Raw genomic sequence first — 18,083 nt, 5'->3', positions numbered from 1 at the left:
ACCATAGCTGCAAATAAATCTCTCAAAATAACTGAATGAACTGCTATAGTCTATTAAAAATCAGCCAACTGTATATGACACATTTCCCTTTTATGTAACCACACTACCATTATTGTTTTACATGCAGACAGACACAACTAATAATGACTATAACTGGGGAAAAGAAAGACGTGAGGTATGGACAGACACAACATCTGAAATGTCTCTGATGCCTTTCAAGCACTGTATGGGGGAGCAGTATAGGCATACACACCCTTTGAAGCTCTCCAAAGTTGGAAACACTCCAAAAATGATCCTGAAGGAAACAGGTACTATTTAGAAGCACTTCAAAATGAAGCATTTCAGGTTATATACACACGATTTATGGAGTGTGATAGGGAATTCCTGGGACTTCCAGCATCCCACATGCTCTATTTCCCCATGGGGGGAATGGGGGAAAGAGGAGGTAGGAGAGGGGGCACTGTGTCAGCTAGCACTCTCCTATCTAATCCACCTCCACTGTCCAAGAGCTCCCACCTGCAGGAACTGGGAGACTCTCCAACTCCCAATCCCTGCATACTTCTCCACATCTGGTCTGTTGATTCTGGTAAGCAGCACAGGGCCTCCAGTCTTCCAGTTCCCTCTTCAACGGACGAGTGGAGCTGCAGCACCTAGGAGACCAGGAGCTGCAGAGCCACACTGACAGCCCAATGCGGGGAAAATGGAGCCATCAGAAGCCACAGCCCCTGTCATGGCTCCTGGCTGGACAGCATGCTGCTGTATGCACCTGCAGAGATTTTTAAGTGTTCCAGCTCTGGGTTGTGGCATAGAGCTGTATGTCTGTCCATGGTTGAAATCCTCCATTTTCTAAGTGCTTCAAATGGAGCTGTAAACCCTTCAAATGTTTCTTCTGTTTCGACTCTAGGAAAATTATACTAGAAGACCAAGTGGGATGAATAGGATTATTCTGAGATGAGCTAATCAAAATATATTTGATACCTGTAGCACATTAGATATTTGACTCTTAATTGTCATTGGAGCTTGACTGCATATATGTTCCTAAACATTTGTCTTGGACAGTGTGCTTTTACAACTGGGCATTGTAGATGGACTTTGCAGTGGGTTGGAAAATTGACATAGCTCCCAAATAATAAATCTAGTCAGAAGCTTTTCCAATGTCTTCTGGAAATAGACAGTTCTGTCATCTCTGCTTTCATCAGTCTTCAGGGAACTTGAATTTGGCTAGATACCAGGGTCTAGTGGGAAGAAGGCACATTTAGGAGAGATACATAGTTACCTGAGGTGCTTCAGTGGCCTGATAGGTCACTGTGTGTGCTGCAAAGCCAAAAGTCGATCTTTCTGTGTGATCTACTGCCCAAGGTTGTCTTCCATCCCAGGGATTTATGTCATCAACCCTTCAGACCTCTCTTCATTCTGGCAGTTCTGTAGCTCAGGGCAGCTGGTCCTGGGGAGTGCCACCTCGTCAGAACTACTGCAGAGGCCCTTGTGCCCTGTCTTACCACTGGAAGGAAGTTCTTGAATCCCCGAGCTGGCTCTGTTTATCTGTTTACCTGCTAGCACTGTCCAGAAGGGGGCAGGGCATGTGCAAGCATAAGGAAACTTTCTTTTGGCCATACTATATTTGGGAACAAGAAATGATCCTCTACCCAGTATCCTTCACTTTCTCAAGCACTGACTGGGGTTGTGGTCATGAATTTTAATTGGCCACATGCAAAAATACTGAGTAAATGATGGGTTTTGAGCCCTGTCATATTTTGTCCTCCCTACTAACCTGAGCAAATGCCTACCTACGGAAAGCAAAACATCCTGAGCCTATGAGCAATGGTAGTTGGTCTCATGGCAACACGTTGCCATTGAACCCTGGGCTAGGGACTACTGCACTAGGAAGACATGGAGTGCAGTGCAATGAAATAGCAGCAGTAGCAGATAAGCAGGCGGCACGAGGGAGTAAGGTAGGTGTCAGTGTCTATACAGAGGTAGATTAATGAACAAGCATGTGTGTAGGGTCCTCAGTGTATTGCTAAGCCTGTGTGTGTGGGGACAACTTCAAAAATGAGGCAAATTTGTTTAAAAACAAAACTATGAGGTTTGGCCCCCAGCAGCCAGAAATCACATTGTTTTCTTCTTGGTGGAAGCAGTCTCCCCCATCTCCCTATTATTTTGTGTGGGATCATCCCATGGTCAAAATTCAACCAGAAATTAAAAATGGAGACTGTAGCTTACCATCTGCTGCTTTAAGGAGACACTTCTGTTATTTTGCCTATCTCTGAGCCTTACTTGGTTAGACAGAATAGACAGCTGCCCTATTAACATTCTCCCACCATACCGTTCTGCAGTTTCCTCTTTCTAGCTATTTGCCAGCTGAATTTCCTTTGTTTTTTCCTTGGTCTCTCACCTGCTCCATTCTTTCTCAGTGCCACCCTAATTCCCATGCCAGACCCTCTGTCTGGCCAGGTTCCTCTGACTCCTCATGGTCCCCTGTCTTGATTTCTAACTTCTTCCTGCTCCCTGCTGCTCCCATAGTCTATTCTTTACCCTTACACATTTCCTGGTCTCTCCCTGACCTGCCCATCATAACAATCTTCATTGAGAACAGCCCAGCTTCAGCTCCAACTGGAGGCAAAGGGAGACAGTGGTCATCTTTCATAAGTGCAGTAGGGTTTGTTGTAGCCATGACAGTCCAGGAAATATGCAAGAAGCAAGGGTTTCTGGGTGATAACTTTTAGTGGACCAACTCTATAGTTGGGAGGGATGTTGGACAAATTTTTGGGTACAAAGCTTTTTTTTTTGTGACCCAGACTAGAGGAAAGGCATTTTGCACCTGAAAGCTTGTTGAAGACCTCTCCCCACTATAGCTGGTCCAATAAGAGATATCACCCCCCAAAAAACTCTTTATTTTCACATCTGTTAGAAGAGCAACTATGATTTAACTTACAAAGTATATCTACTTAGAAAATTTCAAATTTTGGTGGATAAAGGGATCAAACTTAAAAAAAAAAATCATAAAAAATAACCTTATTTTTTTCACCCAGCTATGGACCTAGCCAAAAAGTCCAGAGTTCAATATTTTTTCGGTGAAAATGGACATATGAAAATTATCCATAAAATGTTTCCCTACTTTTAACCAGCCCAACTATAAAAAAGCACAGAAACGCGGTGCACATCTTGCTGAGGGGAGCTTGTTGCTTCAGTCCTGTTGATGGTATTATGGAGACAGTTACCCTATTACATAAGGGCAAATCTTTATGAGTTTGGAGTCAGAAATCAAAAACTAATAAGAACCCTTAAATATATGAAATATTGCAAAAACACTGCTACATCACTAGAGTTAGCAATATGGAATCTATGTATGTTTTGTGGGGTAACAGCTGAATTCAGCGGGCAGCATCTGTGTGTGGGTTAGAGCTATTTACTGGGAGGGAGAATTGTACTCAGAGTACTTGGCTTCTTTAGCACAGGCTCAATAGCATGGGGTATACATGGCAATTCCTTTACCACTGAGTTGGTGAGTATGTCCCCCAACAGTAAGCACTCTAAGGCAATGGTTCTCAACCTTTCTGGACTTGAGGCACCCCTCCATAACTTTTGTAAATTGAATGGCACCCAATTTCAAAAACTAATGTATATATTGCGGAACTTACCTCCTTATACAGGGGCTGAGCTTTAGGGGTTAGGGATCGTCCAGGCAGGGATAAGCCTGAGCCTGGCTTATTTGCTTGTCTTATCTTCTTATTGCCTGACACCCCATGGCACCCTTCAAAGGATCTGGCAGCACCCCAGAGTAGCCTGGTGCCCTGACTGAGAATCACTGATTTAAGGCCTACTTTAGATTGTTGATTTGCTCCAATTGGAGCCACTGGTGTGATAATGCTGGTACAACCCCTTTTGTTAGCAGGCAAAGCAACAAGGCAGACATTTCTACTGCCTTTAGTTCATCTCAGTGGCAGCTTTCTATCCATTTAAGTATCAATTTTGGCACTTACATACAGATAGTGATTCTATTTCACCTGCAATATGGACATGTAATTGTGTGCATGTAGACTGAGTGGGTATTTATGTGCGTATTGTAGATGTATACCTGAATCTAAGCACTGACAATGTAGGATGCCAGAAATACTTGACTAGCAGATGGAGGAAGAATGCCCTCCTGTGTTTTCATCCCAAGACTGGAGTGTTTAGAGCACTTAGGCAGGATGTTAGAGACCTGAATGCTATGTCCCCTTGCCCAGAAGGTGGTTAAAGTTGGCTCTCTCTGACTTCCTAGCACAGCACTCTAACCACCATGCCACAGTATGTAGACTGGCCTTCAGCACTCTTTTGAAACCGGCAGCCAAAAGAAGAAGCTATGCAAGGCCATGAAAAAGAGAACAAGGTGTGTGGCCAAGTGAATGACTGCTGGCTCTGGGATTCTAGCTTGAACCCTTAATCCCAATGGTGTAACTTCCCCACTGTGCTGCCCTTCAATGCAAAAGACACTGGCTCAGCTTCAAAATCAACTCTGGAGAGCAGTTGGGACAATGAGTTGATGCTTAGAGCACTGTGCTGGGCAGTTAGAGGATGAGTCTACACATGCACATGAATAAACTCTGGAGCTTATTGCTTTGGAGTTTTTTGCTCCTGCATGAGCTATTTAAACATGCACCTAGGAACAATTAACTCCAAAGCAATCAGCTCTGAAGTTTATTCATGCACAGCATGTGGAGCCTGGTCAGAGCAGCCTCAGCTGGCAGAGGACCTGGGAAGTGGGGAGGGGGTCAGCCTGCCAGCCCAGGGCTGCTCCAACTAGGCTCAATATGCTATGGAGTGGATAGCTGGGGAATTAGGGTGCTTCAGCACAGGGCTAGCACCCTTGTGCTTGAGCCAGCCAGGTCAGCATTTACATGTGCGCTGTGATGCACAAAAAAACACTGTAGCAAGTACTACTCTGCTATAGAATGTATTAGTTTCCTGTGCCCTAATGGGGGCCCGTGTGTAAATGCTGAGACATATATTGTGAAACTAATTAGTCAGCTCTGCAGTAAATGTTTCATTTAGACACACCCAGAAAGATGCAGATTAAACCCCTTGTGGGCAAGAGTGGCCTAAAATTCAGATCTCTGGTTTCACAGTTTTGGGGGATAAAACCAGAGAGACCTCTTCTCCTACCACCACCTGGTCACTTTTCATGGACTTACAGCATTCTCAGTCTATGTATACAGGCTTGCATGGCCACTATGTAAAGAAAGGGTAATAAAGGGCCAGGGAGATGGACAGAAATGTACAATGGAAAATAGAATTCAGTTGCACCTGCTGTGTTGGAATCTATTACTTGGTCAAGCAGGGATAAACTCCAATGGTGCCAGTAGCTGGAATTTAACCTGCCTTTACCTTGAGTTGCACTGGCATAGTAATGGCTGTAATTGGTCAAGAAAATTCCTAATTCAATTTATTCAAATGTATACAAATAAAAGGTGGAGTGTTGGCATTTTTTCCTGAACTTCCTAGTAGAAATGAGAGGCCAGCTAAGGGATTTCCATAACTTGCTCCAAGAATCAATTCTTTACCCCAGGGATCAGTCTGATCTCCCCTCTTCATCTCTGTGGCCCAACTCTCACATATTTCCTAAATTTCCTGGATCACTAGTTTACACATATTTCCCCTAGACAGTATGACACAGAGGACCACAGTGCAGGTAGAAGAGAAGACCTGAGCCAGTAATTTTAATGGGAGCAAGATTAGGCTTAAAGACTATAATGTTTCTTTTTTACAGATTCTCTTTCTGATTCTACAGGAATCTATGCAGACTTGTAAAATAATATGTGAATTGATACAGCATTCATTCATTCATTCATTCATATAGATATTTTCAAAATTTACCTTGGCTCTCTCCAGGCTTCTCCTTTGTTCATGGAATGCAGATGGACTTTTTAGTGCTGCAATAGGAAACAGAAGCACAATCAGCACAGCAGTGGTAGCAAGCAGCCACTGGTATATTCAAAAGCAGCATTTTAATGGATGGTATAAAAATAGCAACACAAACTAGCTGATCTCTTTATTGTGCTATCTAAAAATAATTCAGGAAAGCTATGGGAAATCCCAGTCTCTCGCAGCCAGTTTGTGGCAGGAGAGCAGAAGGGATGGTGAGCAAAGGGCGAGCAAAAGACACATGGACAGGTGTAGGCTTTGCAGCTCGGTGTTCTACAGGATATGTCATAATCCAGGTGAATCCAGGTGCAGCTTTTACCTGGAGAGCTTTTTGCAAATTACAGTGCCATGAAATGCTGCCTGAGAACAAAGTGGAGAGTGGGGAAGAGGAAACAAGGGATCAGTATCCAGGAGAGAAAGGAGACCTTGCTGAGAACTTGCCAGGAGGTCAGAGCCTGTGGATGGTCCATACTGTGAAGCCTCTAGGGTAAGGAGGCTCAAGCAAGAAAGGGGAACCTAAGAAAAGGATCTCATTACTCTTCAGTTAGAATGCAGCAAGAGCAGCCTCACTGGCACCTGTATAGTCAGGACAGAATTTGGAGGGTTCTATTATCTGTTCTTTGCCCCACATGCTCCTCTCACTGAGTACCATCATCCTTTCTGTTTGCAAACTAACTCTCCTTCACCTCTACAACTCCTATTCTATGAGCAACACAGCTTTGGTTCTGCACCTTGGCAGCTCTCCACTGTGTTTTACTGAGAAACATATTTTATTCAGCCCAGTGGGGTGTATGAAAAGTGTTGATGACACACTGTATAGAAAAACTTTGCATAAGGGGGCCATTGACACAGCCTGGGCACCAAAGTCAGCAGGCTGCTCTGGTCACCACTTCCAAACACTTTGGCTTTCCCTAGAGAATGCTTTCCAGGGAAAAGGGAATGGCTAGACTTTTTCACCCCCTTCAAAACATTATTTCTGTGCAAGGGTTGTCAGTCTGGTTTCCAGTCATCTAGTGAAAATCCTTAAGGCATCCTGTTGGGGCAACAGCATTTGGAGTTGACAGTTAGGGTCATTTGTGAGTTTGTTACTTACGGATTCTGTAAAATACCAGTTAACAGTTAGTATCAGATTCAAGAGGCTTACTGAACAGAGCCTGTTTCCAATGTTGTTTGAAGCATCTAATGTTAATCTTTGGACCTTTATTTTAAATTCAACTGAAATTTATTTCTGGCTGAAAATCATTGTTTCCAAGGTGCAGAAATAAAGGCTGTGGGAACAAAAAGCCCCGCTTTGCTCCATGTGGCATTATTCTCATCTGTAGGGTTTAAATGACAGTAGCAGTTAGAATCACTAGGATGAGTTTTTCAGGGTTCCCATTGAATTAGTTTTTGTGCTCAGAAGAGAAAACAGAATCAGGTGACATCTTGGATTCTGACACTAAATGAGATGATATTCGCATATCTGTAGGAGCGGTTTTCTGCAGATATTAGGGTCTGTTTCATTTAACATCATTTAATTAACCTCTTTGCTTCTTGTCCCCCATTCTAAATGTAATTTAAAAAGGGACAGAAATTCAGTTTAGACAAGGCTCAAGAAAACAGGGGTCAGTCAAAAATTCCAACATGAAAGAGTAAAAAGGAAACTCAGGTAGAACAACTAGATGCCTATATGAAGTCTAGGGGAACACCTGGATCAGCTCTTGGAAGAAGCAAGAATCCAGTGGGGAAAAAAAACAGGATGAATCACGATAAAATTCAAGAGGCCAGAAGGCCTTTTCCTGTGTCTGACGTTTGAAAAGTAGACAGACAGACAGACAAGGTAGCATTTCGGTGCCATGCTCTGGTGAGCAGCCAGGAAGAGTGGTGACAGCTGATTTAGTTAAAAGCAAATTAACAGAATGCAAATGAAAAAAATGAAATAAGCAACAGACATTACTTTTTATAGCCCAATTCACTAAAATGTTCTAATGTTACAAGGTTTCTGCGGGCAGAAACTGATCAGATCATACTTCATGCTACTCATGCTGAAAGTGTTGCAGTATTTAGTCATTTACCAAGGTTTTGGAGGAATTATGTGGATACTGCAGCTGGTATTAGTCTGCAAAACAAATAAAGGTATATCTAGCACCAGTTCTTCATATAAGATCTCAGATAATTGTGGGATGAAATTTAACAACTCAGAAGTGCAGTGGCTTGGAGATGATTGAACAGAGCTGCCGGACTTGACATGCCAATTTTAGGACTATATTTTGCCTATAAGTTTCAGCCTTGCGTGGGAGCACGAAGACTTCCTATATGTAGCAAGAGCCCCAGCATGACTTTGTCCAAAATTACTCCAGAGGCTCTCAAGAGTAAACTTTTGCAGGAGCAGCTCCACTGCCCTTTAAATAGATGCAGTAAGCCTCTAGCTGTGCAGGCCATTGCAAGGAATAAGCTCCCCTAACCCTCTCTCCATGCCAGCCCAGAACCGGGCCTGCCTTGTAGACTTCGGGTGGGCCCTGCACAGGGCACCAAGAGAAGATCCTTGCTCTTTTCCCAGCTTGGTCTCCCACATCTAATGAATCACAATCTGTCCTTTGGGGATCATGAAACATACCCATTTAGGATACACAGGATTTTATGAATTAGTTTCTCCAGAAAGTTAATTTTCTCAGGAAATCAGTCCTTCCAAATTTTCATCAAGACCATAAAATTACATCTGGAAAAGAAGTTCAATAGTACCGGTATATCTTGTAGTATGCTCCTGCCATTTCATTCAGCCTGCTATACCTAGTAGAATGGGGCAGGCTGTGGTCCCAGCTGCATTGGTGTGATTGTGGGATTACTTCATGGACTTCATGAAGTCTGATTCTCCCTTCATTTTCATGGGTTCCAGCACATACAACTCCATCAGTGGATTCCAGGGTAAAGTTGCTCAGAGGTTGTTCTTTCTTACTCATCTGCGCTTATTTTTAGCGTATTTGTAGCCAATGCATCATTTTAGCAGAAGATCTGTTATTTTAACTGTATGAGACTAGCTGTACATGAAATCCTGGAAGCCCTTTTTGGAGCCTTGCGGCTCGGACAGCAATCTCAGTAAATTCAGTCTGTTTGAACACAAACTCTTTTTTCCCACTTGGTGTTGCTGTTTGTTTATCTGGGCAGTTCCAAAATGTTTTCCATTGAAGAGGCCAGAAGGAAGATGAAGCTTGAGCAATTCTCCCACTAGCTAGTCCTCTCCCCTTCCCCCTTCCCCATATCTTCTTCACTGTGGGAGTCATATATAAAGCTTTCATTTCTCTTCCATCCACAGCCTACCTGTGAGAGTGAGAGCAAGGCTGATTTTTACCTTTATTTCCCTAACTGCTTTAATCATTCCAGGTGGGACTAACGACAGATTTTTTACAACACAAAAACGTTCTCACCATGTGGTGCATTCAGATAGCCCCAGGATGATTCTCTTTGGGCTTATGCCTGCTGCATGCTGAGCTGTCTCAGCTTGAAGCATGCTGTATCATGTTTGCAGTTTTTTCTTTAATGAGCTTTTAATAATGACTAGAAACAGTAGTAGTGGTCAGCACCTCCATGGGCTTTTGACTACATTCATAGATCATGGATTTGCACAAAGAAAATACTTTTTAAAATGATTCTGCCCACTGATGTTCTATTACTATGAATACTGAACTATCTTTTGTTCTGTCCTCTGTGTAAAAATAAGAGGATTGGTTATATGGAGGGGGTCAAAATCTCTTTAATGGAATTATTCCAGCAGAAAATTTAGCCAAGTGATTTTAAAATATCCTGGTGGGAAATCCAGGACTATGTGCAGTCTTGGGATCAATTACATCATTAAGATCTGGTCTAGCATGACTATTTTACATTTGAAGCAGCTTTCTAACAGTACAGGGTAGCTCAATCATTTGAGGGTAGCTCAATCAGTTTTTGTGTTTTATTGGAGCTTAAATGTTAAAACCATTGTCTCTGAATTTATAGAACTACGATTTCTAATACACTATAGACACTGAGCATTATAGGAGCTCTACCTCATTCCATACTCACCTTCAGATAGCATATGGAATGAGGTTCCAGTCCATGTGTACCTTCAGGAACTCAACTTACATGGGCATACCAAGTCCCAGAGAATACAGGAAGATCATAATTAAACAAACTTTTATTGTTGGTACAACATAATTATGCATGCACAAAATATGCTTTTAAGGTTTCTGTAAGTTGAATAAATCAAAATGCATTTCCACTGGAATAACTGGTGGCAACTAACAAATGCAGAGCTTCCCTTTAGTCAAATATAAAGCATCAAGCTTTTCTGTTGAGGTAACAGAGCTGTTAAAGATTTGTACATTTACTCTTATAATGGCAGCATATTTCTTTGCCCTCACTCTCATTTCGGGAAACCAACTGGCAAAATGGTAACCCTGAAGGTGAGAATCTGACAAAGCTAAAAACAATGAGAAAAGGCTATTTATGTATCACTACTTGCCCCTGGTTTAATGCTGGTGCCATACCATACTATGTGCAAGGCAGAAGTTTGTTATAAAGCATTAGGTCCCCATTCCTACAAGTACATGTACCCCATGCATTCATACCAGCTGGAGATTTTTCAAGTGCACAGACCTGTATGTTCATATCACTCTGGTGTACAAGTGTGAGATACGGCATTTTGCATATCCACATTAAGTGCCCACTTTTAAAGTATGGGAGATATTAGAGGTGGTATAGAACCTGACAGTCTTGCCAATTCTTCTGATTTTATTATAGGTCTCCCAATATTTGGGACTTAAAGTCCCAGCTCTTGGAATCACATGATCTCATCCCCTACTCTTCCTAGCTCGGAGGAAGAGTTTAATAGTACAAACCCTGAAAAGTTAAAAAGCAAAAAGCAAATAAAAATAACTCAACATTTATTATTTTTTAAATAATATTTAAAAATATATTATATTGCTATTAAATGATTTTTGAACACTAGAGATTGGCAATACTGTACTGATTGTCTTGTACAGATGTCAACACAGATAATCTGTGAAAGGGGCAGAATGAGAAAGAAATAGTGGAAGAGCCAGGTATTGTATGGAATGCCACAGCCATGCTGTTACTGAAATGTCTTGTTACTGAAGAACAGAAAGCATACCTGCTACTGCCCTCTATTTAGATTTAACACCTGTTTCACAGCATTTATTAAGAGTACCCATAGAGTAAAGCTCAGTAACCAAAAGAAAGAGGGAGAAAGCGGCATGAAAGAAGTGTAACAGATCTTGCAAAGTCATGAACTTTAACAACGATTCTAAAGGAGACCATGATGAGACAGAAGTGAATATAGACAATTCTTTGCCTGTGTTTTTTCTGGCTCATGCTCAACATGTGTTTAACAGGGCTCAGAGGATGTTTGAGATCTAGAAGCAAAATTCCATTACTCTTGTGCATATAAATGGCAGTTTTTTCAACCACGTAAATGACATATTTGGTATTTACACACAGTTTGTGATTCTACTTTACCAGGGCAGTGTGGATAAGTCTGTGTACATGTAAAAAGTGCATATGCTCAATAGGCTTTGTACTGGCTGGGCAGATGCATGACTACATACACACGGTGATGGTGGGAAGTGTAAATCAATACCATGTGATGAAGAATAAATACCCTCCCATGTTTCAGCCCCAATAACTAAGTGATTAGGTCACATGCCCAGGAAATTGGGAAACCTAGGTTTTGGGCCCCTTCCAACAGGTGGAAGTGCAAACTTGTGCCTCTCCAACTTCCACATATAGATGCTCTACCCTGTCCCCCCTCAAGTCATTGGGTATGTTGTCCAGTGTCTCTGGCATTCCCCCTTGTCATCCAAGAGCAAGAAATATGTGAAGCTAGGAGGAAGCCAGCAATGCCTTCCTGCTCTGTAAGGGAGCAATATCGTAGTTCTACCTGGCATCTGGTAGCATAACTGAGTTGAGGGGCATAGGAGAGCAGGGCAGTGATAGAGGCAGCAGCCCTGGACACTTTGCGGGGAGTGGAGGGGGTGCAAAAATAGTTGCAAACACAGTGGCATCTTACTGAGTGCCACTACCTCAAGTGTCATGCAGCAGTCTGGCTGCACCTCTGCCTGGATCTTTGGTCTCAAGTGGGGCAAGATCTTCTGCATTGCCTTCATGCCAAGAGGAACTGAATATTAAATGCAAAATGCAATGACTCAGCTTTAAAACGAGCGGGAAAGGGGTTTGCCTTAGAATTAACCTGTGGTGTCAGTTGTGGGGCACTCTCCTGGCAAATGAGTGATGTGATCAAACCCTCTCAGTGTGACAGGTTGGGGGGGGCACGGGAGGGGTTAGAACCCAAGTTTTCTGCTTCCTGAGCAAGGTGCACTAATGTACGTGTGCTTATGCATCTACATTGTGGGAGTAATAGTCTAGGAAACTGGTTGTACATGCTGAAAAAAGCCACTCACAAGGCTGGAAAATGACCATTTAATTGTATAAAGTGAAATAGGATTCTAGCTGCCTCCTCTTCACTGATGCTGTTTGCTGGCCTTACGCTCCTGGGGCAGTACCGATATAAGAGACAGATCAATGTTAGTCTTTCCCTTCCTGATTTTTACATGCTGACATGGTACTGTTGCGTCTGGCTTTCTGACACAGGAGAGGGAGGAGTCAAGTGAAAACATTGTTCTATAGCCTGTGCCGGACTGAGATCTTGCAAACGAAATAAAAGCTTGCAAACCTGTAGTGGAAGAAATCCACTTAGCTGAGAAGAGAAAGAGTCACAGCAGGGCAAAGTACCCACATGCTCCTGGCATCCTGGGTCCCAAAACAGGCAGGTTCAGGTGGGGATGCAGAGAAGATGCACTGGCCCCCAAGAGATGTTTTGGTTCAGTTGGGCTGAAAAGTGGTCTCTATCAGTGCACCCTGGGTGGGTTGCTGGCTATACGCTGGAGGGGACCTCAGCATATGCTACATGATGCTACAGCCACTGTTGATCCAGGGGTTGTAGCCCCTGTGTTGGTGCTGGGGAATCTTGCCCTTGGATTTTATTAAACATTATACTGTTATACTCCCTTACACATCTGTGAGCTCCTCTATTTGTTAAAAAGAGACTGGCAATTGACTAGCCTCAGGCTTCTTGAGGGGGGAAAATCATAAACCCTTTTACAGTATCATCCCCTGTCCCCAGAAACATCCAGAAAAGTTAGGCAGAAATGTCAATGTCTGTCAGTTTGCCTTAAGTTTACTGCCTCTCTGAACAATGGCTCCAGTGCCATTGCCTCTGCTTTTGGGCCAGTTCCTACCACATGCAGGGCAACACGCTGCATGAGTTAATGCCACAACTGCATTGACTTCCAGAAGAGCAACTGTACTTGGCACACCCAGGAGACACCTTACACCATCCCACATTAAACACTTCCGGTGAAATGGTGGAGCTAAGCTAGCTGTGCTGCTATGCTGACTACAGCCTAATAAAGTGCAAAGCATCACAAAGAAGTAGGAGTACTGCTCTCCTGAGGATGATGGCCAGTGAAGATGATGGCCACTGAGGCTGTAAGATTTGGGTAGCTCCACTCACAACAATTTGAGCCTCTGTTATAGTCTGTGCAGCAGACTCACAGACCTAGGGATAAAATGCCAGTTAGAACAATGATGCTCCCAGAGCCATGACAATTAACACTGCTATCACTCTTCCACTGCCAAATTTACAGACACTGGAGGAGCCCCATGGTCTGGATGACAGCCCTGCAGTGACGCCATGGCTGTATCTGGTGAACAAGGCTGGGCCAGAGTATGGGGCTGTGCTGCGGCTGCATCCAGCATGCAGGGTCACTCCAGTTCACACCCGCAGACTGACTCCATAAACTGCCCCTGTTCTGGATTAGGTCTGCAGAACAGTCCCGCACTTGGGACACAGCCCACAGACCCCATGCCACTCATCCAGTCTGCAGAGCTGGAGGGTTGTAGCACCACTAGAGGATTGTATCATCACATCATCTACTAGTGACTTGCTTGAGTTCTAGGCTGTTTGTGGATGCAGAGAGAGGGGTAAGGAAGGTACTCACGTGGCATGATGCCCTGGTCCGCCAGCTGCTCTCGGGTTCTTCTCTGCTGAAGCCGTAACTGTAAAACTGTTAAAGAATGTATATCAGGAAGAGATAATATTTTTTTCCTGAGGCAAGCATCTTTCAGTAAAGAACCCTACTAATGAACTCTCAGAAATACAGCCCATGATTTTGATTTCTGGGAAGAAAAGACAGGATTCAGTTAGTACATTAAGAAAGAGCAGCTTCCAAGAGGAGGAATGCTCATGTACAATGGCAGGGAAATCAGGAGGCAGGCCAGCACTGTGATGCTGTTTTATTTAATAGCTGGGTCTCTAGGACAGTGTTTTTGCATTGTGGTGCAGAAGTGGAAACAAGAGAAAGGAAGAAAAGGGAAGAAGAAAGGACTTGGGTAAAGCATTCTATTGCTCCCCAGGACCTTAGGTTTTACTTAAAAATGGAGGGAGAATTTACTTCCCCTTACTGGACCACAATGGGCACATCTACATGTGCGCATTTACTGTGCAGCAACTGAAACTACTGTGCAGTATGGGCTCACATCTACATGTGCATGCATGTACTGTGCAGTGAATATGGGTACTTATGTTGATTTGAGCATAAATTTGATGCCTGCATCATGCAGGCATCAAGTTTATGCCCAATTAGTTACCTCACAGTAACACACATGAAGATGCTGTACTGAGTAGTAACACTTTGTATGTGCTTTAACGCCTGCATGTGGAGACACCAGCCTATTTCTGCTCACTGCACAGTAATTTACTGCAGAGTAAATTTAAACCCACATCAATGCACATGTAGACACACCCAATAGGGAGGAAGTCTATATCTTCTGGAATCTATACCAGCTTTCTATTCTGTTATTCCTCTAAGGCTCATGGCAGATGTTACATGGCCTTTGTGTTACATGTGAGTATGACATGAAAAATTGTAACATGCCAGTACTTAAACCAGATTATCCCTGGATAAAAATAGCAGATCAGTTACAGTGAAGTTGCTTATTATAACAACACCTTTTTTGCAGTGCAGAAGTATCCTGCAATACTTTTAATGTGTGCTCAGTTGGCATGTTATGATTTGAGGTATAATATCCACATGAGCAACAAATGTAACATCTGCTAGGGGCCTAAGTGGCGCCAGGGCAACTTAGCTGGAGGGCAGACAACTAGGAGGTGTTTACAAATCTGTGCTGGGCCATAAAAGGAGCAAAGATTCCCTTCATCCAGTATCACATTTGGGAGATGCTTCTTGGCTCTTTTATTGATGTGTGACCTCCCAGACAAGGTAAGCAACAAAGGCAAGAAAAAACAAAGTGAAAGGGACCGAGTAAAGATAGGGAGTTTTTTAGTGTGCATGTCTCTGTGTGTGTGGGGTTGGGGGTGCTTACAGCCACCCACTGGACAGCAGGCCACCTCCCATGTGTAATGCAAGAACTCTAATATTATTGTAAAGGCAGAAGCATCAGAGTTCTGGGCAACTAAGTATATATCCCAGCTTACTGGGGGCTGGTTATAATGTGAGTGAAAAAGACATTTGAATATATGGGAACATGGGGAAATTGTAAAACTGAAAATGATAAGCAGCAACTTTTGTTTAGGTTCAAACACTGCCACTGTCTGAGACAAGATTGTGATTTCCAAAAGGGATTTTTAAGTATGCAGAAATTGCATATTTTAGATGATGCAGATGCTATAGCTCTGGGACTCTTTGACACCCTGTGAATCATAACACCATTGTTCTCCCTGCTACTCTCCAGATGAGTGTTTGCTGTTAGGAGATTCTACTCCAGTCTCTGTGCATTATGTGGTAAATATCATCATACTATATTGATGTGGCATAATAAGACAAAATCCTTGGAGCAGTTGGTTTCACTTAATGGCTTTTGCCAGCCTCCAAGATGTTTATAATCAGCTATGCTGACTGGAGGGATAGGAAGCCCAGCACAGTGCAAAGAGGGTCCAGCAGTCCAAGGAACTATTCTGATATCTGTGGGGATGGGAGTAGGATGCACTGGAAATTGCCAAACTGTATATAGTACTAAGCTCGCTCATCCACTTGTGCTGCTAATTCTACTCCTAGAGTTTAAACCAGTGCTTTCTCTGCTTCTTTGTCCGCATGGCAGTTATCCTGACTATTTCCCTTTGCATAAATTTTTGGATGCAGACATTTGCAGCTGTGGGGTCCTGCAAAATTCAGTAAGAAGAAGTTAACACCAAGCCTGTAAAAATGTATTGCTTTGTGGAACTATGGATCACTAATATGACTGCCTTTGGGAAGAAGCTTTGACAGATGGGTACCAGTTACTGAGCAGAGAAAACCACAGTTTCCGCCCAGAATCAAATAAATACTTCTTTTTCCCCCAATGAAAAGCATGTGCAAACTCTCTATTGATATTTCAAGTATACTACAACAGGATCCTAAATCCTATGGCGTATAGCCTGTCCTGTGGGGTATAGTATATTCTGCTTTTGTGGCATGAACTGGTAGATGCTGTATTGTCTTATGTCTGTTACAGTTTCCTATGCCTATATAAAGTAATATACTTTACACTCTTTTGCTTACTTATCACTTATCACAAGAGTGTGAAACATATGGCCTGTAGGCTGGATCTGTCCCCTAGAACCACTCCATCCAGCCCCCCATGCTATAGGAAGGCCATGGAGTTTGAGGAAATGGTTAGCAGGGGCAGGGCCTGTTGCAAAATCCAGGGCGCTATGGATCAGTGAACTTGGTCCTTAGCAACACTGACCTTGGTTACCCCATGGCAGCATGGCCCAGAGCTGCTTGCCACATTGCCTTTGCAGTGGATGCTGCCACTGTTGTTGCCCCATGCCCTATTCTGGGTCTGGCCTGGGGTTCAAAATTAGTTCAGCACCCTTTGAATTATCCCCTCTGTTTTGTCAGAATGAATCTCTTCTGTATTTAATAGAATTGTAGATCATGCCAATGACCTCTTCAGTTTTCCTCTCCATTGGCAGAAATTGAGTAGAAAGGTACTAACAAGGGCACATGCTTTTTGATGGACCTTCAAGAGCAAATTGGATGCTTCTCTTGCTGGGATCCTATGACCCCAGCTGACTTCCTGCCCCTAGGGCAGAGGGCTGGACTCGATGATCTCCCGAGGTCCCTTCCAGCCCTAATGTCTATGAAATCTATGAAATCTATGAAAATATAACTGCATATTCATCTCCCACCTAGACACAACCCTATAACAGGACCCCCATTTCTGAGCACCTCAGGACTTCGGGGTCATCCAGACCTGCCTCAGCTCCTTTCTATTCCTCATTATCCTTCTGCTTTTGCCAGCAACTTGTAATATCCAGAATGAAACTTCCCTCATGTCTGAACAGGAGTTGAATAATGACAGCACTTCCAAAGGAGACTCCTTAGCATGAAGCTTCCTGAAAAGCCAGTGCTTTGTAATTTTTCCATGTTCTGAATACACACAGTCTTACATTTGAAAGTAAATATTTAATGAAAGCCCCACATCAGATGATGTTTTCCTGCCAAGTTTCAGCACTTCTTCAGAGTTACATTTTTGCTGTGAGTAATACTGCAGCCTTAAGCATACGGTCAAGTCCACAAACATGCTGTTTTTATTAGAAACTCAAATGTAAAATTGGTGACCAGTTCTGTCAATAAGGAACATCCATTCTTCATAGACCTTTGCACCATTTCATATCCATGAAGTCCTATTTTTCCAGGCAACACTTTTTCTTCTGACAGAAACCAATCCATGTATTTAACTGATCACTATCACTACAAATCTCTTAACCTTCCTAAACAAGGCTATGTCCAGTCCACTTTTGCTTACACAAAATTTCATTCAGGTGCAGGAGTGATAGCAACAGCTAGCTCCTTCCTGCTAAATATGTTCAACTCTATTGCTCCATGACCATTCTCTAGGGTCTGACAGTGTAACTATATGAACAAAGTATGTAGAAGAGTAAGCCTATATGCCTGCCACTGGTTAAACTATGTCTTTTTGGAAACATCTTTCTTTTTGTTGCATGAGTACTGCTACTGGCAATACTGCCATTATATGTGGGCAATTGTATCAGCGTATGTGGGCAATTGTATCAGGTTTGGTACAGAATCAGGGGTAGATCCAGGGTGTGTATGTGGGTGGGGGAGGGATGTTTAGTGATGCAG

General features: G+C 43.1%; 1 protein-coding gene across 10 annotated transcripts in view; it reads right to left on the bottom strand.

Annotated features, from left to right (window-relative positions):
• The window catches only part of MYOCD (myocardin), a 95,610-nt gene that overhangs the window by 62,520 nt on the left and 15,007 nt on the right, over nucleotides 1-18,083 (bottom strand). For 9 of the 10 annotated variants that reach the window (XM_019536514.1, XM_019536515.1, XM_019536517.1 and 6 more), the window contains exons 2-3: nucleotides 13,935-14,000; nucleotides 5,857-5,912 (exon numbers count right to left, since the gene is read on the bottom strand). In XM_019536514.1, coding sequence (XP_019392059.1) covers nucleotides 5,857-5,912; nucleotides 13,935-14,000 — 122 coding nt within the window. Of the gene's footprint in view, nucleotides 1-5,856; nucleotides 5,913-7,958; nucleotides 8,003-13,934; nucleotides 14,001-18,083 lie in introns of all 10 variants that reach the window. The other variant, XM_019536520.1, reaches the window with a different exon arrangement.

This window comes from Crocodylus porosus, unplaced genomic scaffold (assembly GCF_001723895.1).
Source record: "Crocodylus porosus isolate Cpor-Errol unplaced genomic scaffold, CroPor_comp1, whole genome shotgun sequence".
Lineage (NCBI taxonomy): Eukaryota > Metazoa > Chordata > Crocodylia > Crocodylidae > Crocodylus > Crocodylus porosus.
The sequence above is the reverse complement of the archived record's forward strand: the minus strand, read 5'-3'. Positions and strand labels throughout refer to the sequence as shown.